At 36.7% G+C, this 24,240-nt stretch overlaps 3 protein-coding genes across 5 annotated transcripts; all 3 read left to right on the forward strand.

Annotated features, from left to right (window-relative positions):
* Positions 1-6,492: 6,492 nt before the first annotated feature.
* On the forward strand, positions 6,493-10,757 carry LOC113080148 (glucose-induced degradation protein 8-A homolog). 2 transcript variants are annotated; one of them, XM_026252368.1, is made up of 5 exons: positions 6,493-6,581; positions 7,231-7,358; positions 7,473-7,669; positions 9,563-9,760; positions 9,934-10,757. In XM_026252368.1, exons 2-5 carry the CDS (start codon positions 7,238-7,240, stop codon positions 10,105-10,107), a joined length of 690 nt encoding a protein of 229 aa, XP_026108153.1. In that variant the 5' UTR covers positions 6,493-6,581; positions 7,231-7,237; the 3' UTR covers positions 10,108-10,757. The 2 variants fall into 2 exon arrangements, with proteins under 2 accessions (XP_026108153.1, XP_026108156.1); XM_026252371.1 differs by lacking the exon at positions 6,493-6,581 and adding an exon at positions 6,659-7,141.
* A 286-nt stretch (positions 10,758-11,043) lies between these two features.
* On the forward strand, positions 11,044-18,477 carry LOC113080144 (solute carrier family 17 member 9-like). Its single transcript, XM_026252365.1, has 13 exons — positions 11,044-11,174; positions 13,707-13,904; positions 13,983-14,122; positions 14,950-15,049; positions 15,421-15,545; positions 15,933-16,032; positions 16,242-16,338; positions 16,606-16,693; positions 16,817-16,851; positions 16,978-17,093; positions 17,266-17,321; positions 17,440-17,469; positions 18,061-18,477. The coding sequence occupies exons 1-13, from the start codon at positions 11,044-11,046 to the stop codon at positions 18,225-18,227; spliced, it is 1,383 nt and encodes a 460-aa protein (XP_026108150.1). The 3' UTR covers positions 18,228-18,477.
* A 381-nt stretch (positions 18,478-18,858) lies between these two features.
* LOC113080149 (dnaJ homolog subfamily C member 5-like) lies at positions 18,859-23,218 on the forward strand. 2 transcript variants are annotated; one of them, XM_026252372.1, is made up of 5 exons: positions 18,859-18,972; positions 21,646-21,777; positions 22,108-22,321; positions 22,542-22,713; positions 22,822-23,218. In XM_026252372.1, the coding sequence occupies exons 2-5, from the start codon at positions 21,668-21,670 to the stop codon at positions 22,932-22,934; spliced, it is 609 nt and encodes a 202-aa protein (XP_026108157.1). In that variant the 5' UTR covers positions 18,859-18,972; positions 21,646-21,667; the 3' UTR covers positions 22,935-23,218. The 2 variants fall into 2 exon arrangements, with proteins under 2 accessions (XP_026108157.1, XP_026108158.1); XM_026252373.1 differs by having other exon boundaries at positions 22,828-23,218.
* The last annotated feature ends 1,022 nt before the right edge of the window (positions 23,219-24,240 follow it).

Here is a 24,240-nt window from a genome sequence, read left to right on the forward strand (position 1 = left end):
ATGTGTAAAATCCCAGAATATATGCTTAACCGGGAAAACGGTTATTTAGCCTATTCTTCCTCTGAAGCGATATTTTGAGCCTACTTCCTTCTCCATTGTGCAAGGGAGGAGTTTTGTCTTTACATTACAATACCGTCCGGACCATTCATCGTGCGTGCCTGCCCTTCAGCGGCCTGTCCACTCCGCCGTGCGACAGGGCCCTCTCCATCACAAGATGACACCACTAATGAAAGTCTGTGCAAGAGGGAGATTTTTGGTGATGCAGGTGCACGATTTCGAGCTTTGTCATTGATGAGGGGTCAAGATAATGTAGATGAATAAGAGCTGAGGAAGCCCTTTGAGTTTAAGTAGGCTAACTGCCTGCACCTGCTACTACTGTCATGTATAGGCTATCTAACCCTGCTGTAGAGGTCAAAGAAGCCCCGTATTCTTTAAGGGATTATTAAAAGACATTTAAATTTGCTCATTTAAAAAAAATATTGTTAGGCTACTGTACTGCATTGCAACAAGCCAATTTTGCTGACAAAAAATATTTAGTCTATATAAAGCAATAATGAAACAAAATTCAAAGGCTAAAAGGCAACATACAAAAATATCAAACAACTTTGTTTGATGTTTTGGACACATATCATAATTAGAATGATTGCATATATAACATTATGAAAAATAGATGTTGTGAGAAAAGAGCAAACACAATATTTTAATAACGGGATAATTAGGCAAAAAGTGGAATTATTAGGAAATAATAGGCAAAAATGAATATTCTGGACTAAATATATTTATTTTTATTTTATCCAGCTTTTCCCCCTTCACTGTCAGTATCATCCTTATTACTTGAAATAATCCTTATTTCATCCTGTTTGATAATTCCTCTCTTACAGTTCTCTTTTTCTGCACCCATCATTTACTTCCACTGCCCCTCTCTCTTTCTCCCACCCTCCTTCTCTCTTCCTCTCTTCCTCCCACGTGTTTCTACATCACTCTCTTCAGTATGAGATCCACTCTGCCCTACATGTCTCAGCTGATGGGACCAGCTGCTCAACTCATGCTCACCATAGCAACTATTATTCGGTCGCCCAGCAACAGGTTTTACTTTCACCCCACTTCTGACTCAGGGACCCCCATCTCACCACAACCAGCTGTCCAGTGATAAAGTGTGAGTGTTTTAACTAGCCTCTGCAGTTTCACAGAGTAGGTCACATGGGTAGCTAAGATTCATAACAGGAGGGATGTGTTCCAAATCTGACTGATATTCTGATATAGTAATATTGTTGGTACATTTTGTACAAGTTTATATACTGTACACACACACACAGGTGCATAATCTCAATAAATTAGAATGTCATGGAAAAGTTCATTTATTTCAGTAATTCAACTAAAATCGTTAAACTTGTGTATTAAATACATTTAATGCACACAGAATGAAGTAGTTTAAGTGTTCAGCGTGTCATGGAAGTGTTCAGTTTGTGGCACTGCTGAGGTGGTATGGAAGCACAGTTTTCTTTGACTGGCCTTCAGCTCATCTTCATTGTTTGGTCTCTTGTTTCTCATTTTCCTCTCATTTTCCTCTTGACAATACCTCAATAGATTCTCTGGTGAGTTTGCTGGCCAGTCAAGCACACCAACACCATGGTCATTTAACCACCTTTTGGTGCTTTTGGCAGTGTGGGCAGGTGCCAAATCCTGCTGGAAAATGAAATCAGCATCTTCAAAAAGCTGGTCATCAGAAGGAAGCATGAAGTGCTCCAAAATGTCTTGGAAAACGGGTGCAGTGATTTTGGTTTTTCAAAAAACACAATGGACAAACACCAGCAGATGACATTGCACCCCAGATCATCACAAGTGATTTTGAGGTTCACAATTTGAGTTGAATTACTGAAATAAATTAATTTTCCACTACATTCTAATTTATTGAGATGCACCTGTATATACATACATCCATATATAAAACTGGGATAATTAAATACAATGAAATTTTAATATGGAAAAAAATTATATTATTATTACATTACAATATTATTTACCTATGATCTTTATTCAATCAATCCAATCTAATTCAACTTCGGCTATCTAATTTAACACAAAAACAGAATTCATAGAAATTGGCGGGCACCTTCAAGGGAAAATTCATCAGCAATATAGTGATGAGAGGGTGTGCTGTAATTTTAATTTTTGCACAATAAAGGAGATGCAGAGATCACCCAGTGACTGATGCCTGACTGAGTGAAGTCACTGGGATTTCCCTGCATCTCCTTTATTGTGTCATCAGTCCCTCCTCTTAAAATGGGACCCCATAATGATGAGGTCTTGTGATATATTTCTGGTCATGTGTCATTTACTAAAGTGAAGACCAAGCTATGGCTAAAGGCCATGTGCTAATCGATATTTTATTGCAATCTTTTGCAATCACTGAAGAAAAAAATGTGTAGAAACAATTTTCAGACAATTTTACATCAGAAATTAAATAGATAGTTCACCCAAGAATGAAAATCAAGTAATTTATTACTCACCCTCATGTCGTTCCAATCCCGTAAGACTTCCGTTTATCTTCGGAACATAAATGTAGATATTTTTGATGAATCTGAGACGTAAATTTGCATTGAAGACTGACATGGAAGAGAAGAAATTGTTGAATAAAGTCTGTATTTTTGTTTTCTTTGTACACAAAAAAGTTTTCTTGTCGCTTCATAAATTTAAGGTTGAACCACTGATGTCACATGGACTATTTTAACAATGTTCTTACTATGTTTGAATATGCACCCATTTCTGCTTTGAATATGTCAGTTGCATTGCTGTCTATGCAGGGTCAGAAAGCTCTTGAATTTAATAAAAATCTTAATTTGTGTTCCAAAGATGATCAAAGCACACAGAAAACATTATAACCAATGTTTTTTGGTATGAATCTGAAAATTGTCATTTGTTTTTCCAGCAAAACCAATTTAATGAACGTGTGTATATCAATAGCATGATTTTTTTCTATTTAAATTCAGAAATTGACTTTGGTATGCATATGATACACAATAGATGCATATCATATGTTCGCGAAAAGCTGTGTAACAAATGGCATATCATATATGCTGTATTATATGCATGTAAAACATGTGAGTATCATATGTACACCAAAGTCAATATCTGTGTATCAATACCATGATTTTCTGTTTGTATCTGGCCTAATATTTATACACATTTTCATGAGACCAGGCTTATTCAGCACTGCCAATGATGCACAATTTTGTTGTTGTTGTTGTTTTCTCAAAATATTTCATAGATTTTTTCTGAGTCTATCATTATTTTACATGTTTATGGCTAATAGAATCATGTTTGCATTTGAATGATTAGAATAAACAAATTAGGCCATCAGCTCTCATATTGAACAGATGTGTTTCTCCTTATCACAAAATATTGCATTTCTTGGGGTGGGAGGAATATTGTCATTTATATCATTTTTGACTGACATAAAATCTGTTTATACAATGCGGACCAACTGTTTTCCTAAAATAAATCATGTGTTACTGTACAAAAATGTTTTAATTTTTTTTTGCATTTACTATTACCAGAGGTCTACTGTCATTCAGAAATAGTGTTTGTGTGCCCAGTTTCCTTACAACTTTTTGAGCGAGAAAATGTCTCCACTCTCTTGCATGCATACACATGTTAGATTAACACCCATTAGTAACTTGGCAAAAGCAAAGCCAGTCTTTTACATTCCTCACAAAGTCAGTTTATATGACAGAATATCACCAATAAAAATTATAAATCAAATATCAAATTCTCTGGAGCAGATTTTTAACCATTTAGCATACAAATGATAGAAATTACAATAAAAATATTAAGTAAGTGAAATAATTAAATGGCCTATAGCTTTAATTATTTGCTTTCATGTAATCTACAATTCTTTACTGACATTTAAAATTTAACCCCAAAATATTCAGATTGAAAATTATGAACACGTGGGCTAAATGTTTATTAAAGCAAAATGCCATCTTACATCAAGTAAACATATTTTTAATATCATTGTTATTATGACTGTAAAACAATGCGCGTCCTAATAGATCAAAACAGCACCTGTTTGTTGTTTGTGTGACGGGACGCAGATTTGATTGGACAGACTGTTAATCCTTCAAAAGTTTCGACAGGTCAAATAGGCGTTTACTGCAGCAAACTCTAACGACAAGGGACGCGGAAAAATCCTACAGTCATATTTGCTGACAGAATGAACATCAGGAGAATGAATCCACTGCCGGTTGGTGACAAAGACTGTGAACTGCGCTTCCACATCTCCATGAGGAGCTCGCCATACGGTCAGAGCCTCGGTGAAGGAGTTCCCACGCACCCCTACGCTGAATTAACATCGGGTCATCGCATAATCGAAAAGACAGCATCGGAGATGGACAGAAAAAGTTTTCAGTGGTTGGAAAATGGATTTCACGGAGACTCGGTGCCCAGCAGCGGAACAGTCAAGAAGCCCAGAGCGCTGCGGCTGCTTAACAATGCGCGTGAACGGAGACGCATGCACGATCTTAACGACGCGCTGGATGACCTGCGAGCGGTCATACCGTACACACCGAATGAAAACGTGAAAAAACTCTCCAAGATAGCGACGCTGCTCCTGGCCAAAAACCACATCCTGATGCAAGCCCGGGCCTTGAAGGAGATGCGGAGGATAGTTGAGCAGAACATTACACGGAATATCATTATGACACCACATATCTTGTCAGATTGAGTATTTAGCCTATGTAAACAGTGTAACATGAACACTGTAAATAAACTGTGAAAAGGGATTCCTTTTTCGGAAGAATGTGAAATCTGAAGCCTCTTCAATTTTTTTGTAGCTTATGTTTTAGCTATTGTGAGATTGTAATCAAAATAAAAATGACATTTTCAAAAGAAAGGAAAAGTAGCTTGAGTTTTTTTTTTATGCCGGCCTGTTTATTCATTTTATGTTTGAATTTAAAACATGGCAAATCAGAAAAGGCAGCTAATCTATAGAAGAGCTTAAGCAGCTCAACATTAAAATGTATTTGTGGATGTATTTTGAAAAATGCAAAAATAGAGAATAGTTTTTAAAGCAAGAAAACCATATGTTCCACAAAATAATTTTCTATGGTTGTTTTAAAGCAAGGTGTTTCAAAAAACGGAAACCATAAAAAAGAACCATGGAAACTTGTACACTATGGAGATAACGAAAAATATAAAATCTGGGTCCAGTTGCATTTACTTAGGAACTATGGTAAGACTGTTTTGAACTAGTCTGACTAGCTGTTAGTCAAGGGGTAATGTTTATAAATTTTTTAGATCCAAATTAGACAAATATAATTTTTTGTTTTGTAAAAGACTTGAAAAGTTATGACCAGTCTTAAAGAGAAATGTTAATTTAACCATTTATGCAATCACCCAAATATTTTAATGGGGCACAAAGAAACACTACAGCCCCTTTAAGTTGATGGTTTAAAAAATAAATATTCATACACTCAAAATCACTATAGCCTGCTGAATGTCAGTCTATGATTCAAGTGATTTTATTAACAGAATAAATAAATAAAAAATAAAATCACACAATACAAATATGTCACAGACAAAAGTTTTATTGCATCACCTGTTTTGTCTGAGAAATAACATATGGTGTGGTTCAACCTCAGATGACAAAAAAAGAAAAAAAAAATTCATTGGCTCCTGTGGTCATCATCAGCAAAATTTACTGGCTGTTGTCGTTTTAATCTTATGATGAGTGAAAGAAAACAATAGATGTATTGTACTGTACTGTATTATCAAGACATGTAACAACAAAAATGTCCCCCTCCTTCTCCCCCTCCACCAGGGGGATTTCTCATCTGGTCCACATAATAAAGGTGATAGTCTCATTTAATCCCTAAATCTGAGACACAATCAATTATCTTCTTCACCCATATTTTGATGCCCGTTTTGGAATAACATCATTGTTAGATAAGAGGATTAGGCAAATTCGAGCTTGTTTTGGGAAGGTTTTAGAATAACAAGGTAAACCTTTAAAGGTTATTGTTATATCTCTTCATGAACAAAACACTGAAATTGCTGGAGAATTTACAGTCAATATACTTGAAAGATATTTAGTCATTATTGCTAAGGTCGAGTTATTACATTTTGATTAGTCATTAGGTCAATTTGAAGAAAGAAAGAAAGATGCACTGGTTAACTAGTCATAATAAGATCTATAATACATTTATAAAATAGATAAGGTGAATTTTCATTTCAAGCCGACTGTAAGGAAAACACTTACAGTAAAAAAGCTGACAGTTTTCGAATAGGCTTTAAACGCAATCTGCAATTTATATTAGTTCATCTTAAATAATTTCCAAGAAAATTAAATCGAATGAAATAACTAACTAAATAACTAACTAACTAAACACTTGTTCCAGATATTAATGTTCCGTAAATAAAATAAAATAAATCTGACCGATCTGGCAACCTTAGCAGCTTTGCCACAGCAACCGTGACGTCATTATTCTGACCAATCACTTACTTCCCCTCAAGTCTCGTTAAGAGTTCTCCATTGTTATCGCGTTATCTTCGGTGAGGCCCACCGTTATTTATAACCGTAAACAGTGAGTATTTTATCATTATTCTTCCTATTATGCGAGGGGAAAAACAACACGAATAAACAAGTTAAAATTAACATAACTGGCTGTTACTTTGTTTTTATGCGTGGTAATTTGCAAATGTTATTGTTAGAAAATAGCTGAACAAGCCCGTCTGCAAGTCTCGTGCGCTGCTGTGGTTCACTCGGGGCTTGTTTGTTTTCATGCCTCGATAAAAGCAAAACTAATTCACGCGAAATCGCATACCTTAACAGCGAGGGTTTCATCATTTTACATTTTAAACCCGTCAAGTGCATCACGGTCTCCATTCCAATTTTGTTCGTCGCGTGCTCCGTTTACTGGCCATCGAGTCGTTGGCTGAAAGTCTATGTGATGTCTATGAGCAGAAACACCGCGAAAATATGAACGTGCAATAGTGCAGTTCATTCATTTACCATCAAACGCCTACATCAGAACCTTAGACTACATAAAAGCGAAAATAGGCGTCTTTTTTGATAATATGGACCGCAAGAAACATTGTTCACTAAAAGTGAATCAATCTGCTTCTCTGATAATAGCATTTAAAAGTGAGTGCACATGTATTTTTATATTGGATGTGTGCAAAATGTTTTTTTGTTTTGTTTTTACATGTCTTTACGTGTCGTGTTTACCACAGTACATCCATGATGAGTTATTCAGAAAAGACTGAGGATATTACAAAGGAGGAATGGATGGATAAATTGAATAATGTGCACATTCAGAGGGCAGATATGAACAGGCTCATCATGAACTATCTAGTAACAGGTAACGTATGTCAGTATTATCTTACAGTATAGTGCTTAATTAATGTCATATGCACAGATCTGTGTAAATGAAAAGGAATGAAACTTCCCCTCTGATCATGATTGTATTCCACAGAGGGATTTAAAGAGGCTGCAGAGAAGTTTCGTATGGAATCTGGGATTGAGCCAAATGTGGATCTAGACTCTCTGGATGAGAGGATAAGGATCAGGGAAATGGTTTTGAAAGGTCAGATCCAGGAAGCCATTGCTCTCATTAACAGCCTCCACCCTGATCTCCTCGACACCAATCGATACCTTTACTTTCACCTTCAGGTAAACTTCTGACCTCATATAGACATGCTGGGAGGGAGATATCTAAAGTCCTGATCACACCTGGTATTAAGATGTGTTTTAAATGTGTTTCCCCGCTTGGATTTCGTTTACAGTCCATACATGTTTTGTCACGCATAACTTTTGCAAAAGGCCTGAATGTGGCACACAAATACAAATATGAATACAAATCCATTACACTGCTTACATGCATAGGAAAGAGTATGAATGGTAACATAGGATGACCATTTTTCTTCTTTTTACTGAACATTTCCTGGCCTGGATTTCTAAATTGCCTAAAATGTCTGGGTTTTGGCTTTGTTTTCCTGTTGTTTTCACACTTGCTGAAGGTAATTACTGAAAAGTAGTTTGACCAATAATTTGACCAATAATTGATCAACTGTGGCATGCAAGAAGGTGGAATTTACAGAGAACAGTCAAAACAATGCAAATGCAAAAAATGTCACTTGTTAATAAGCACCAGTTTGTCACAGATTTTAGGGATTAATCTGCTATTTTCACAAAACTGTCTGAGAGTGAAAACTGGGAGGTTAAATTCATGATGTGTGAAACCTCCATAAGGTTACTGCAATTTGAATCCCGATCTGTGTGTTTTGGCACAATGTAGCATAATATGAATAAAATACCATGTGTAAACCAGGCCTTACAGGGCATTTTGGAGAGCCATTGTAAACTTGGGGGTGCATCTATCCGATACTCGTGATCAGTATCGGCTCTGATACTGGTATTTTCTGCTGATCGGTATCAGTCAGACAAGCCCCACGAAAGGCACAAAACCATTATAAAGCACCAGAATGTTTTCATGGAGATTTGAAGTGTTCTGAAGCTGTTCCATGTAAGGTACAGATTAATATTGAAGTTATTAAATTCATGTTCACATAAACTCTTCTTTCTGCTGCGGCTGTTTTTCATCCTCCATACAGCAATCAAACAGCCATTAAACTCTCTTCAAGAGCACACAATAACTGAGGTTTAAAACTGTTCAAAGAAAAGGCTCATTTAACTAACGCACAGATCTAATACACTACTTACCCTTTGTACTAGTGATGTCCGATTCACGAATGAATCATTTGATTTAACCGGTTCTTCTTATTGAACTGGTTGAACCAGTTCACCAAATGTGACTGAATCGTTTAAACCGGTTCATGTCTCCAGTAAGCATTAATCCATTAGTTACTTAAGTTATTTACTTTTTTAACGTGGCAAACACTCCCTCTGAGTCAAAATAAAACAATATCCCAGAGTAATTCATTTACTCAAACAGTACAATGACTGAACTGCTGTGAAGAGAGAACTGAAGATGAACACGAGCCGAGCAGCTTGTGTGTTGTACTGACTTCTCTATGTGGACTCGGATGACTGCGCAGCCTGAACACTGTGACTGTGTTGTTTCAAGCTCATCATTCTGTGCCCCTGTGATTTTTCAAGAATCTAGAGTATCTTTTGCTGCTGAATTATCCACTAACCTAGTTCATAATAGTTTTTTTGTCATATATAATGATTATATATCTTTTCATTTGTTATTTTTCATTAAAATGAAGTTGTGTAAATGTAGTAGATTGTGCTTAACTCAAAATAGTGATGATCAGGTCAACACAGAGAAGTACAGAAATTCTATATTGATTTAAAAAAAAAAACCTGTGCTGGTATCGGATTCGATTGGTATCGGATCAGTTCTGAAAAAAAGGTATCATTGAATCCCTAGATGTAAACCATAACAGAATCCATTGGCATGTTGTGTTCTACAGTACACATGCAAATGTAGTAATGAAGGCCTCAACCCCATCCCAGATGACAAAAATTGAAAAGTGCTGAAAAGAAAACAAATCTAATAGTGAAACGTGACCTGACCCTTACTGTGAAACTTTCTTGTAGCAGCAGCATCTGATTGAGCTTATCCGTCTGCGGGAGACCGAGGCTGCACTGGAGTTTGCGCAGTCACAGCTCGCCGAACAGGGAGAGGAGAGCAGAGAATGCCTTACTGAGATGGAGCGAACACTGGCACTGCTTGCCTTCGACAACCCTGAAGAATCACCGTTTGGAGATCTGCTCAACATGGTGCAGAGGCAGAAGGTATGTGTGATTATTTGTGTAGAACATAACAATCATAATGGGTCAGTGATCTTTGTTTCCATGACAGTTGGTTCTCCTGTTTATATAAAGTAAGTATGGTGGATTACTGTACCTGGTGTCAATTCTGGTCTCATTAATCCCTCCTTATTGCTGGTTTCTGTCTCCCTCTGTAGGTGTGGAGCGAGGTGAACCAGGCTGTTCTAGACTTTGAGAACAGAGAATCTACTCCAAAATTAGCAAAGCTGCTGAAGCTTTTACTGTGGGCTCAGAACGAACTGGACCAGAAAAAAGTGAAATACTCCAGAATGACAGACCTCAGCAAGGGCACCATTGAGGACCCCAAGTAGAGACTGTAATCCACATGGACACATTTGAATTGATTGTCTTATTTATGAACAGTCAGTGACTGCATAGCAAATATAAATCTATATCTAATGTTGTTTTTTTCTTGATGCTTCTATAAAAAGAAACTTAAGCAACAATATATGATTTTATTTAAAACAAAACTAAAAACCTAAATTTTTATTGTAATCTACGATTTACTATGCTGGTAGCCTATTTTCTGAAGAACATGTAATATTCCTATGGTACTGTTTTTACTCATTTTCAGTTTGTCACATGGGTTTTGTAACTTTTATTTTATTTATATTTTATGTCAACCTCTTCATTGGTTTCACATACAGTAGTATGTCCTCATGCTTATATTAGGCTGCTTTTATGGGAAATATTAGCTCCTGGATGGAAAGAAAAAGACTGATGTAATATAACTATCTTTTTCATGGATCTGACAAATTCATTTTTTATTTATGAGAAGCTGCAGATGCTGATAATATGTGAGTTAAGTGTTGAGTTTTAGACCATCATTAAATAAGCTATTTTAATTGAAAAACAACAAATATCGTCATTACATACTTAAAGCCTTATGTTTATGATTTTTGTCTTTCGTTTTTGTTCACATTTTGTACTGCCTGTTTGGGATAAAGTTGATTTCACAGTAGATTTTGTTTACTGGAGTTTTTCTGAATCAGGTTCTGAATTTAATACGGTACAATGTTGCATAATTAAACGCACAAGAGTTACTACGTTCCTAGATAATAATCACCGTCAGTACTTAAAAATGAATGCAAACCAGGATGAGTTGCTCTTCAAACATTTAATGTAGGTGTGGCGGCGATCGTTTCCGCCTTCTTTTTGTTTTTGCGAGCGCTATAAATGCAGTAGTAAACTTTCCTGTTCGGAACAGAACCGGCCCTCAGTGTCCGGTTTTTACTCGGTTGGATTTAATGGCTGCTGAACAAGAATCGGACCGCTTCCAAACATCTGTGGACTCTGTGAAAACACCTGTCAGCAATGTGTGTGACACGTCCGGACTAAAGATAACGCAAATAAACCACAAGACAACAGTATGGCCAAGGTATGATACAAATAACCGGTTCATTTAAGGAGATTAGAAACAATGCTAAATGTCATAGTGTATCTGTGCGTCAACTGCACCAACAATAGTTTCTGTTGTGAACTCCACTCTCTGAAGCGCGTTAATCACTCTCGTATCATCAGCGGGAGTTATCACAGTGGACAGTGAAATTCGCATAGCTTTCCTCCAAATACCTCTCTTTAGTTTCGCTTCCTGGCAATAGTTCCATGGAAATCGACTTTGTCTATGCGGTCCCTGATGGTTTCCTAACTTTGTGTGTGTGTGTGTGTTTGTATATAGGTACATCTCAATAAATTAGAATGTCGTGGAAAAGTTTATTTATTTCAGTAATTCACTCAACATAATTTCAGTAATCTCAACAAATGGGAATACTCCATAAGACCAATAAAATACAAAAAAAAAAAAAAAAGTAAATTGTTGGCCTTCTGGAAGGTATGTTCATTTACTGTACATGTACTCAATTCTTGGTAGGGGCTCATTTTGCTTTATTTACTGCCTCAGTTCGGTGTTCAGTTTGTGGCACTGCTGCGGTGGTATGGAAGCACAGTTTTCTTTGACAGTGGCCTTCAGCTCATCTTCATTGTTTGGTCTCTTGTTTCTCATTTTCCTCTTGACAATACCTCATAGATTCTCTATGGGGTTCAGGTCTGGCAAGTTTGCTGGCCAGTCAAGCACACGTCACCATGGTAGTTTTAACCACCTTTTGGTGGTTGTGGCAGGGTGGGCAGGTTCCAAATCCTGCTGGAAAATTAAATCAGCATCTTCAAAAAGCTGGTCAGCAGAAGGAAGCATGAAATGCTCCAAAATGTCTTGGTAAATGGGTGCAGTGACTTTGGTTTTCAAAAAACACAATGGACCAACACTAGCAGATGACATTGCACCCCAAATCATCACAGACTGTGGAAACTTAACACTGGACTTCAAGCACCTTGGGCTATGAGCTTCTCCACCCTTCCTCCAGACTCTAGGACCTTGGTATCCAACCAAAATACAAAACTTGCTCTCATCTGAAAAGAAGACTTTGAACCACTTGGCAACAGTCCAGTTCTTCTTCTCCTTAGCCCAGGTAAAATGCCTATGACATTGTCTGTGGTTCAGGAGTGGCTTAACAAGAGGAATACGCCAACTGTAGTTAACTGAAATTCTTGAATTAATTTTGCTTTACAATCTCGGTTGGTTGTGCATATTTTTCTTCCACACTTTTTCCTTCCACTCAACTTTCTGTTAACATGCTTGGATACAGCACTCTGTGAACTGCCAGATTCTTTGGCAATGAATGTTTGTGGCTTACCCTCATTGTGAAGGGTGTCAATGATTGTCTTCTGGACAACTGTCAGATCAGCAGTCTTCCCCATGATTGTGTAGCCTAGTGAACCAAACTGAGAGACTATTTTGAAGGCTCAGGAAACCTTTGCAGGTGTTTTGAGTTGATTAGCTGATTGGTGTGTTACCATATTTTAATTTGTAGAGATAGTTAATTGGTGGGTTTTTGATAAGTGTGAGCCAAATCACCACAATTAAAAGAACCAAAGACTTAAACTACTTCAGTCTGTGTGCATTGAATTCATTTAATGCACGAGTTTTACAATTTAAGTTGAATTACTGAAATAGATAAAATTTTCCACGACATTCTAATTCATTATGATGCACCTGTGTGTGTGTGTGTATATATATATATATATATATATATATATATATATATATATATATGTGTAAGAGAGAGTTAGGACTATCAAGGACTGAACAGATAAAGTACACGATTTCTATGCACACTACACATCTATGTTTATGTATAAAAATTTGTATGTATACACATACACCATTGCACTGGTAATATGTTACTTTTACCTCTGTTACTGACAGTGTATTTACTGTTTGGTGACTGTAATCAAATTCTGAGGTTCCAGGATGGCTGTTTGAAAACACCGTGCTCAGATACCATGATACATGATGAATATGAGCATTCAACAAACAGTTTAACTTCCTGGAAATTGTTGCAATGTCTACTTTGTCTCTGCAGTCCCCTGGTAAAGTATTTGCTGGATGAGTCCAATCAATCAGTAAATAAAAATGTACCATGGCAGTACCGTAATACTAGTGGAACAAGATTCAATTCTTAGTTTACAGAACGGTTGTTTCTCAAAACTGTGTTGAGATACTATGATATAAATATGGGCTTTCAATAGATATTAAAAGCATGAAAAATTAACACTTTTTATTAAAGAATGTTTACAATTGCTGAGATATGGTTCTGAATGAGTATCATGAAGAAAAAAACAAAAAAAGAAGTAAGAATCAGTGTTCATTTTTGTTTATTAGATATGCAGGATGTTTTACAGTAGGTCTTTTGAAAGGTTACTGATAATTTTGTGTAAGTATCCTATGCAATCAATTTTATATCTGCCTAACTTGTAACTTATTGTTTGCAGAGTGAAGCACCTAAAATGTGCTGTGCCCTTGGCCACCAGATCAATACACTGTTGTAATTATATAATGTCCCACCTGCTGCAGGTCACTGGCCCGGACCTGGACCCTGATGCTTCTGTTAGTCACATGTCTTCTCTACTGGTCACGGATGGCCATGCCAATCTGTGCTGTCACCATGGCAAAAGAATTTGGATGGAGCAAGTCAGAGACTGGCATAGTGCTGGGTGCTTTTTTCTGGGGTTATTGTTTTACTCAGGTACTTGGTGGACATGCAAGTGATAGGTGAGTGTTTTAGTGAAGGGTAAAGGTTGTATATCAATTATGGAAAGTAGCTGATGATGAAGAGCATTGTTTTTACAGGATAGGAGGAGAGAGAGTACTGCTGCTGTCCACCTCCTCCTGGGCCGTGATGACGGCTATCACTCCACTTCTGGCCAATATTGGACTCCGACCTCTTGTTACCATGACAGCGACCAGGTTTCTATTGGGTGTGATGCAAGGTGAGACCACTGTGAGAGACAGCTGGGGAGAAAACTGTAAGAGGAATGAAGGGAATTTAGAGAGAAAATCTCATTAACTCAGAAATGTACAGAAATAGTCTCAGTTATCTATCAACATGTTTGAACTTGAAACCTCCACCAGCAAGTCTGTAAAATCGGTTGCTGGGGCATTGGCTGTACTTAATCAGAATCAGATCAGCCTGACTTATTTCAGTTGTTCATTTTAGACATCACACATTTTTACATTTACTTGTATTTCTTCTGCCACTATTGTAAGCCAACATGTTCACCTTTGGTACTTGATCATTTTGACATAATAAATTGAAATTTTGAAAAACAGTCGAAATGACATACAGTATATGACATAAAAGTTAACATTATTTAACTTCATTATTTCATTAAGTCAAAATTATGACAGAAATTCATAATTATGAGATTAAATAGTCAAAATGACGCCAAAATAAATATGTGTAATGTAATAATTTTGTAATTAATTTGATATAAAACCAACTTTTTATCTCACTTATGACTTAGTAGGTATTTATAATATTTGGTCAAAAGTATTACTTTGTCATAATTCTGGCATAATTTTGATTTCTGAGTCACCCATATAAAATATTATTTAATACTTCTCACCACATAATTATGGCTTAGTATGTCACAATTTAGAATTTTAATCTTATAATTATAGTATCTTATGTGCCTTAGTATTTACTTTATGTCATACTTTTTTTATATATATATATATTGCAGAAATGGGCTTCCAAAGCCCCATAAAGGTAAAAAGCAATTCTCAGTAGAACATGATTGTGAGTTTGTGTTTTTAGGGGTTCACTACCCTTCTCTTGTCAGTATCTGTGCTCAGCGTGTGACGGAGGGAGAGAGAGGTTTACTGATGAGCACTCTGGCCTGTGGGTGCTACCTAGGGTAAGTTATAATTCTAGTTTTCCCAGTCATTCTATTTGAAGTCATGGTTTTATTTATTTGAAGTGTAAAATAAAACTAATTCACTCTTGTATGCAAGCGCCTCTGGATTTACATACCATTACCATTACTCTAGGGGTGTGAATCTTTACTGATTTCACAATTCGATTCACTTAATGTCACGATTCATTGCATCCTCAGCTTTCAATATTACTGCACATGGCTACATTTTCATATATATTTTATATCAGATTTATTTTGCCTGTGTTTACATCAATTTCTAACATAAAAATATTCTATAAGATTCGATATTTCCTCCCACCCCTATTCCACACTATTCATGATTTTGTCATTGAGATGTTGGTCTCTTTTAGGATGATGCTGGTTGGAGGTGTAGGTTCCCTGATGCTGGACTGGTTTGGATGGGGGAGTGTGTTTTATGGAGCTGGTCTCCTTGGTGTTTGCTGGACGTTTTGTGTATGGAAATATCTTCTGCAAGGTACTTAAATTGTACTTAAATTGTAGTTCTTTACAAGCTTTAGTATTGTTCTCGAGATTTTGCACTTGTTCTTGATTGAGTGCTATTTTATTGCTCTGAAGGTCAGAATTTGTATTAATGAAGACTCTTAGAGAAGTCGCAGTGAATCAGGGTAAATCAGTGTTGGATTCAGTATTTGTGTTTGCCATAGAAACTGTGTGGATAGAATAATTGGATCTTTTTTGCCAGTGTTATTTTACAACACCCTGTTTTTAAAAATGGGACTTGCCACTATGCAGCACTACAGAAAAAGAGATTTCTATACCGAGGACCTGTAATATCTTCAGAAATCGTGTTTGTTATGTTTTAAATGTGTCCGTACAGAATTTGTTTGATTGTTTGTTACAGGTCCAAGTCTCTCTCTCGACTCACTGTGGATCAGCAGTAGTTCTACATCTGAATCCTCTAAAGTCAATTGGCTGAATCTCCTTAGAGAGCCTAGTGTCTGGTGAGGTTCAAAACATCAACATATCCCTCATTTTACTCTCTACTTTCACTTAGTTATTATTATTATTATTATTCCAAAGTATTTTGTCATGACTGTTTTGTTTTTAGGAAACTCATTCTCATATAATATGTAAATAAAAACTTCAATCTTTTAAAAGATGTGCAAGGATTAATGCAGAAGATTGCTCACTGCATGTGTTTGTGTTTTAGGGCTATGATCATTGCTCATCTCTGCTTTAGTAGCACGTATTACACACTCATGTCATGGCTACCAACATTCTTCAAAGACATGTTTCCTTATGCCAAGGTATGTCAGCCATCACACATTAGTAATTTTTTTTGGTTCTTTCTCTTTTTATTAGTGTTTACACTCCCAGTGTACTTACCAATAATGTTAATATGCAGTAGTGAAAATATCTAACTATATTACTAAAGGAAATGTTTAATCATAAGATGGTGTTTGAGTTTTTGTGCACCCAGGCTAGAGGAAGCGCATGAGGTTTTGATGTTGCTACCACTGGTCGTTTGATGTTGTCACTTATTAAAGCATATTCTCTATTTTCTTTGACGACAGGATTGGGTGTTTAATGTGATCCCTTGGTTTGTAGCGCTGCCCACTTCACTGTTTGGAGGCTCGATCTCTGATCATCTCGTTAGGCAAGGTGAACAAAACCAACACAATCTCATAGCAAAGTGAATTGGTGTCAAATCTGTATGAATTTCTGCATCTCATTTGTACGTTTTCATACAGTCTGCTTATTCCACACTGTATGTCTTTATCTCAGGCTGCGGGACTGCGACTGTAAGGAAACTGATGCAGGTAATATAACATCAGCTATGAGCTTTAAGGTGTCCTGATATAGAGTAAAATTACATTAACAATTCATGAATTGCATTATGTAATATGTTGTGTTTGTGTGTGTCTGTTCGAAACATGCTTGTGTAGTTCTTTGCAATGGGAGTAGCCAGTGTGTTCATCTTCCTTCTCTGTAAGACAGACAACTTTATCCATGCCGTGGCATGTGTGTCTGTGGCTGTTGGACTGTCCACATTTAATAACAGGTTAGAATGAACTGCCATATCCAAAACATGATCTAAAATACAGCATTGATTAGTCTATTAGATCTTTCATGCGCAAATATAAATGTGTAGAAGATTTTGGCAATCAGCAGCTGATTGTATAGTGAAGAGGTAGTAAAACAAGAGTAACCTGTGTGTGTATTTCCATGTGCAGCGGGGTGTCTGTGAATGTGCATGACCAGGCACCATCATGTGCAGGAGCCCTGTTTGGTGAGTCCACCTCTGCTTGCGAAAAAATAAATAAAAAAGTCCAGGATTATTTATTTTAATTTTATTATCACAATATGTATTAAGCATTGTTCTAAATATGCTGCTCTCTTTCTTACAGGGGTTATGAACACATGTTCTGCTTTTACTGGTGGGTTATAATCCTTTTTCTGTTATATAACCAATTACATGTATACAGTCAATGTAATGTCCTCATATACTTTTTAATAGGTCAGTATACACAATCTAAATTCTATTTGACAATTCGAAAAATGTAAATAATAAAGTAATCTAATACTGACGTAATCTTTAATCTGAAACTGTTGACAATGTAATTATATAAGTTAAAACTATGACAAACATAATTATATAAATTATGATAAAAGAAGTATATGACACTAATTGCCTTTTTATTTCATAATTTTTTGTTATAATTAAAAATTATGTCATAATTGTCAATTTGGACTTCGTATAACAATCATTTTTATCATTATTTAGATTTCGCATCTCATAATTATGACTTATGCCATAATTTCTAAGTTTTGTCTCAATTTAGACACATCTAATCACTTTGAGTGTGTCAAAATTGTAACTTTTTTTTTTCATAATTTAAACTAATCTGCAAAATTTTATAAATTCACATTCAAGCCCTGTGCAATTACTTTTATCTAATATCCTACCTCATTTGTACAGTTAATTCTTCTCTCCCCATCTCTTATTCTCTTTTTACTGTACTTCACAGGTTTGTTGTTGGTGTACATGTCTGGCTACATGATTGAGGTCACAGGTTCCTGGGTGAATGTGTTCTCAGTCCTGGCTGCGGTGAATGTTATTGGTGTCACCGTATTCATAGCGCTGGGTGAAGCAAAACGAGTTGATCAGCCTCAGATGATCTCAACATCATGCTGAAGACAAATACAAAAACAAAACAGAGACATATTGGGGTTTCCTTATTTGTCATTTGTAACAAATGGATTGAAACTCCTCAACACTTGTGTTTTATATGACATTTTAGAGAGTATATATTTATTAAATTAAATGTGTATTAAAATATTTGGCAGGGCTGGTTGAAATGTATGCAGTGAAACACGTTTTATGTTTTGTATAACAAATATTTATCTAAAATTTTAAATAATTTAATCTGAAATATTTGAAACGCTAGGACTGTTTTTTGTCATTCCACTAATATGATTGGAATAATTAAACTGTCTCCGTCTGAAGTGTTTCTTGTGTGGCCTACAAATGATTCGATGAAAGTCCTTTCACTCACCAGAAGGTGGAGACAGAGGACAAATCAGAGCTGCATGATCACAAATCACAAATCAGTGAAACATTAAGGGTCGTTACAAACAGTACCAAAATTGATTGTTTACCGTTCTTTAAAAACACATGGCATTAGGGAATATAAGGGTTACTGTTTTGTTTTCTGAGCCATGTCCTCTCGATGACAGTGTAAGACCCCTGTCATCCAGTGAACCGGGACTAGTTCTACAGGGGGTGATGCGCACGTCGTTGTGGTGATGTCATGGGTGGGCGGAGCCGAGCGAGATTTGCTGCATCTGGTGCGCTACGCTTCCCGGGGATGCAGCCATAAATTTAACATTGGTTTCTTTAACGCACCGAATTTAATCACGACGCCGGGGACGACAAAACGGTAAGCAGTGCATGCGTTAAACCCACGTTACACCTTAAGAAAAAAAAACAAGTTTTGCCTGCTTTCGTGATTTATTAGTGGGCTTGGGTGAATTGGTCTTATGTGGTGTAACGGGAAGAAGAACGGGAAGCTAACAGGCCAGAGAATATGGATGCTTGAGCGCAAATCACCGGGGCCTTTACTGGTGATGCGTGTCAGAGATTAACTGTAAACCGTTTACGTTTGGTCAAGTAATCTAATGCAGTAATCTTTCAACACAGAAGATCGCAATCATTTTTTTATATATATATATATAGAAAATACGGTCTGTCGTTTGTTGCTCAGATTCAGCAAATCGCCCCTCCTCAGCTTTATAATATGAGTTAATCAATCATATGTGTATTGTGTCTCTTGTAAACATTGTATTTGAATAGAGATACATTGATGCGGACACACAGTGCTACATTTGTTGTTATAAAAACGAGCGTTCTTGTTCATGCAGAACCGAATAGCGCAGTTGCGTGTCGATCTGGAAACGGTGGGGATGAGAATCGTGCGGAATTTAACGATTCGATTCAGGTTCCTCTGTTGCCAAGTAATAAAATAATTTAAGATTTCAGTACAACAGTTTAAATCAGAAAGAAGACGTTTACACATTTAATTACACTGAACCACACATATTTTAGAGGCAGACTAAATGCAGTGGAATGATTTTCCATATATATATATATATATATATATATATATATATATATATATATATATATATATATATATATATATATATATATATATAATACCTGCAATGGTATTATAAATATTTTTATTTTATAAAATATTACTTAAATACAAGTTTCTATTTGAGCAGCCAGTTATACCAGAATTACACTAGCTGGTCTCGCAATATGTTTTGAAGTTAATAAAAGAACCGACTCAAAAGAGCCATTCGTCTAGGTTGAGTCATACATCGACTGAGTCGGTTCTTTTAAAGAATCCCTGCTTATTGGCTTTGTCACTAAATCGTGTGAGCTGTCAACCTGGACACCATGTTCAGGATCATGGGTGGGTCTGTTTAAAAAAAAGGCTCATTTCTTCAGCTCCTGAGTCCTCATGATGCTTCTGGATAATGTGGCACCATAACACACAACATTTACAATACTGAGGATTTTTATAATCTTTTTATCCTATAGGGATGCTTATAATTAATATCTATATTAAACACTACTTGCAGTGAACAGCGTATAAGACACAGAACACAGAGTTCACAACAGAATTTGGTGTTTAGGGGTCTATTATAAATAAAGTAAAAAAAAAGCTGTTATTTGATTTTTCTAACTAATCTGACATGCACAATTGCCTAGATATATTCTTTTGAGGAGTCTCCCACTGTTCCTCAGGAACCCTGAATGCTTGTCTGAATTATTAGTGTCTAGCAGTGCTGAGTAAACTATCGGAGGTACTACAGTCAGCTGAGTAAAGCTTATTGTGATTTACAAGATTGATTTGACACAAACCCAAGCCTCTCCAGACAAGGTGAGACAAGCAAGCACACGGAGGGACTGATTACCACTTTGCTTTATTGTTCTACTAATATGAAACTGTGTCAGTCTTTGTGTTTTATGTCCTTCGGTAGCCAACACACCATAATAAGGCTCAGATCTACGGTCTACACATGACAATATGGAAACTGAAACCTGTGATATCCTGTGGTATCGATTTCTCTTTCTGGGGATCAACACAAAATAATTAGCTGGAAAAGTGTGAGTCAGCTGATGAATCATCAGTAATGCTTCTGATCACTAGAGAGTGCTAGTTATGTCATCATCACAGTAGTAATGATAGTTTGTTCAACGTCACTGTATTAGTGTGCAGTTAGGCAGGTTATCATTAGAAAAACAAAACAAAACAAAAAACATCTTTGTGATACTGTTCTTGTGTCAATAGCCTGAACATCATGCTATGACAGAAGCAGCATATTTATTATTGTTTGAGCCCTTTATGCCATCTTTAAAAGATCCAGCTGATCTGTTTAATCTCCAAGTTGAGTATTGATTTGAAATCCATTTAAGCTACTAATTATCTTGAGTGGTTTAAATGTTTAAACCTCAAACTGTGATCTGGGGAATATCAGACATGTTTTCTCTGCATGTCTGATGTTCATCTGATAATGCATTTTCAGTGTCCTCTTGGGTGTTTTAGAGGAAAATTTATAATTTGTACATATTTAGCCACTCCAAGGGTTCATAAACAGTTGATGGACTTTGATGAGAGCAGACATCTGCATGATATTTTGTTGGTTCAATTTAATCAGAACAGCAAAGTGCTTAGGGGTTGGAAAAGATTTCTGCTCCAATCATAAATCTGTGAAATTTGGTTGTTATGAAATAAAACCTCGCTTCAGTTTCACAATATTCCAACTTTATCCAAAATAATAAATACAATTAAAGAACTTAAGTAAAACTTATGACGAGTGCAAGAAAAGACCAATCGATGACCTTAAGCAAATAATGAGGATTCATCATTATTTGGGATTTAAAGTGATGGCGATAAGGTCAGCTGTCATTAGGCCAGTGTCCTCATTTGGAAATATTGCATAATGATGTTCCCTGTGGTTCAAATTAAATGCTTCAGTATTCATGCTTTGTATTTTATAAGAGCTCTGTAATATTAGCATTCAGCATGTTGTGTGTTCAGATTGTTGAGGACCTGATTTGCCATGGCTGAACAGCAGAGGCAGCGCAGTCTCTCCACTTCTGGAGAATCACTCTATCACGTGCTGGGTGTCGACAAACTGGCCACTGTCGATGACATCAAGAAGTCATACAGGTGAGTTTGAGAAGATCAGTTGTTTTCTCAGCATCCCTGTACTGTGTTCTGCTCTGCTTCATTTCACTTTTCCTGGCATCAGTTTTTCATCAGATGTTTATAGGTTAAATGCAGCACACAGCGATGTGGAAGCCTGCAGCTCAATAAAACTAAGTGCATTGAGGGACCGTTTGCCATGCACCGTTTTAGCCTACTGATATATATTCCAGTTTTGTAAACATTGCTTGACTAATTAGAAACAAAGTAATACAAAACAAAATCTTTTTTTGTGATATTGACAGGTATTTTAATATTTTTGTGTCAGTGTTACAGTGTTTTTATCTTTTAAAGGAAATTGGCATTGAAATATCACCCTGACAAGAATCCTGACAACCCTGAGGCAGTTGATAAGTTTAAAGAGATAAACAATGCCCATGCCATCCTTAATGACCCGACGAAGAGAAACATCTATGATAAGTATGGCTCTCTGGGACTTTATGTGGCTGAACAGTTTGGTGAAGAGAACGTCAACACTTACTTTGTCCTATCCAGCTGGTGGGCCAAGGTAAGACTCTAGCTTCCGGCTGATTGTGTAAGGTTTAAAATAATTTGCTCCTGTACTGGCAAATCTGAATTTTCAGCAGTCATTTCTCCAGTCTTCAGTGTCACACGATCCTTGAGAAATCATTATAATATACTGATTTGGTGTTCAAAAAAACCATTTGACATTCATTTCAAATGTTTTTTCACTCTAATTTGTTGTTGATCTCTGTCTCCCCCTACAGGCTCTGTTTATTTTCTGTGGCCTGGCGACAGGCTGCTACTTCTGCTGTTGCCTGTGCTGTTGTTGTAACTGCTGCTGTGGGAGATGTAAACCACGGCCACCTGAGGGACAGGAACAGGAATTATATGTTTCCCCTGAAGACTTAGAGGCCCAACTGCAGTCCGATGAGAGAGGTTAGACGTGTGCTATATACACATAACATGCCACCTTCAAACAGCTACTCCTATGATCCTCCAGATTCTTTGTTTAAACCAATATGTCCTGATGAAATCTTTCTGCAGAGGCAGGTGGAGGTGAGCCCATCGTGCTGCAGCCCTCCTCTGCCACAGAAACCACCCAGCTAACGTCTGACGGTTACCATACTACTTACCACACTGACACCGGCTTAAATTAAATGCCCCGCCTTCCTCATCTTCACACTGTGGATTGTCTCTCACCACTCTGCGCCATCTCTCAGAGGGAAAAAAATGAATGGAAAGAATCCTTCAACTACATCCCAAAAAAAAAGCCTGTTTTTGAGAGGAGGAAAGCCAGAGAGGAGCTGAATTCTGTAACGTATCCTGTCCCTGATTCACGCACCACTTCCATCACCCACACAAGAGTGGCTCTCATCCGCCTCACCGTACCGTACCGTAGCGTAAAAACCAAGCTTAATAAAGATCCTGTCATTTACCCTGATCTGTATGTTGCATTTGATCTCCGATCTTGCCTTCCACTCGTTCCCTTGCTCCTCCAGTCAAATTTACTCGTCGTCCTGTGGCATGCACTGTTCCTCGACTTCATTTAATGAATTTTTCGCAGTTTTCGCTATATTTATTGACATGAAATGTTTGTTCCCATTTATAAGTACTTGAGTGTAGTTTAAAGTTGACTCGAAGACTAGTGTGACTGCGCTTGAGAAACAGCAGGAATATATTTCCTTTTTAAAATCTCAAATATTGAGTTCGCATACCTCACCAATCTTCCTGGTTTACCGCAGAGTTTGAATCTTGAATCGCTTTGTGTCACTAGTTTCTGTTTTTTTTTTTTTTTTTTTTCACAACAGCATTCAACATTAATTGGATTTTCCATACATAATGTTACTTTTTGTTCCAATACAGCTTTTTTTCTTAGGGAGAGAGATACAAATGATGCAATTGACATTTGACAATTGCATTTACATCTGGGTGTTGGTGTTTTTTTTTTTTTTGTCTTATTCTGAGACCCATTTGCAACAAGCTGAGCCAAACTAAGGACTCTTCTCTATATACTGAATGGATTTAACAGTCATCTCTGTGTAGTGTGTAGGTTGTTCGTTGATGTGTGATAACATGTTTGGGCTCTCAGCTTTGGTCTTAGTGTTAAGCTCACTTTGGCCCACTTGTGTCTCTTTTCTCTCATTAAAAGGGAATTGTGAACACAATCTGGTATAAACTCCCATAGTTTCATATCACAGTGAGTGTGTACGTAAGGTGGAAACTATAACCGATGAGACATTCTTTTTATATAGATATACAATCTACACACATCAAGTGTATGTACAATATATGTATATTTTGGTCATTTTTATATTTTAGTTGTGCCACGTATAGTTAAGATAAATCTTTGTGTGTGTGTGTGTGTGTCTGTGGTAATGGCCTCTTGTGGTCACTTGAGACTCCCTAGATATACGGTCTATTGTGAGATATGCTTGTATTTTGAAGACCTTCATTCCTGAGTGG

The sequence above is a fragment of the Carassius auratus genome, unplaced genomic scaffold, assembly GCF_003368295.1.
Source record: "Carassius auratus strain Wakin unplaced genomic scaffold, ASM336829v1 scaf_tig00030296, whole genome shotgun sequence".
NCBI classification, from domain to species: Eukaryota; Metazoa; Chordata; class Actinopteri; order Cypriniformes; family Cyprinidae; genus Carassius; species Carassius auratus.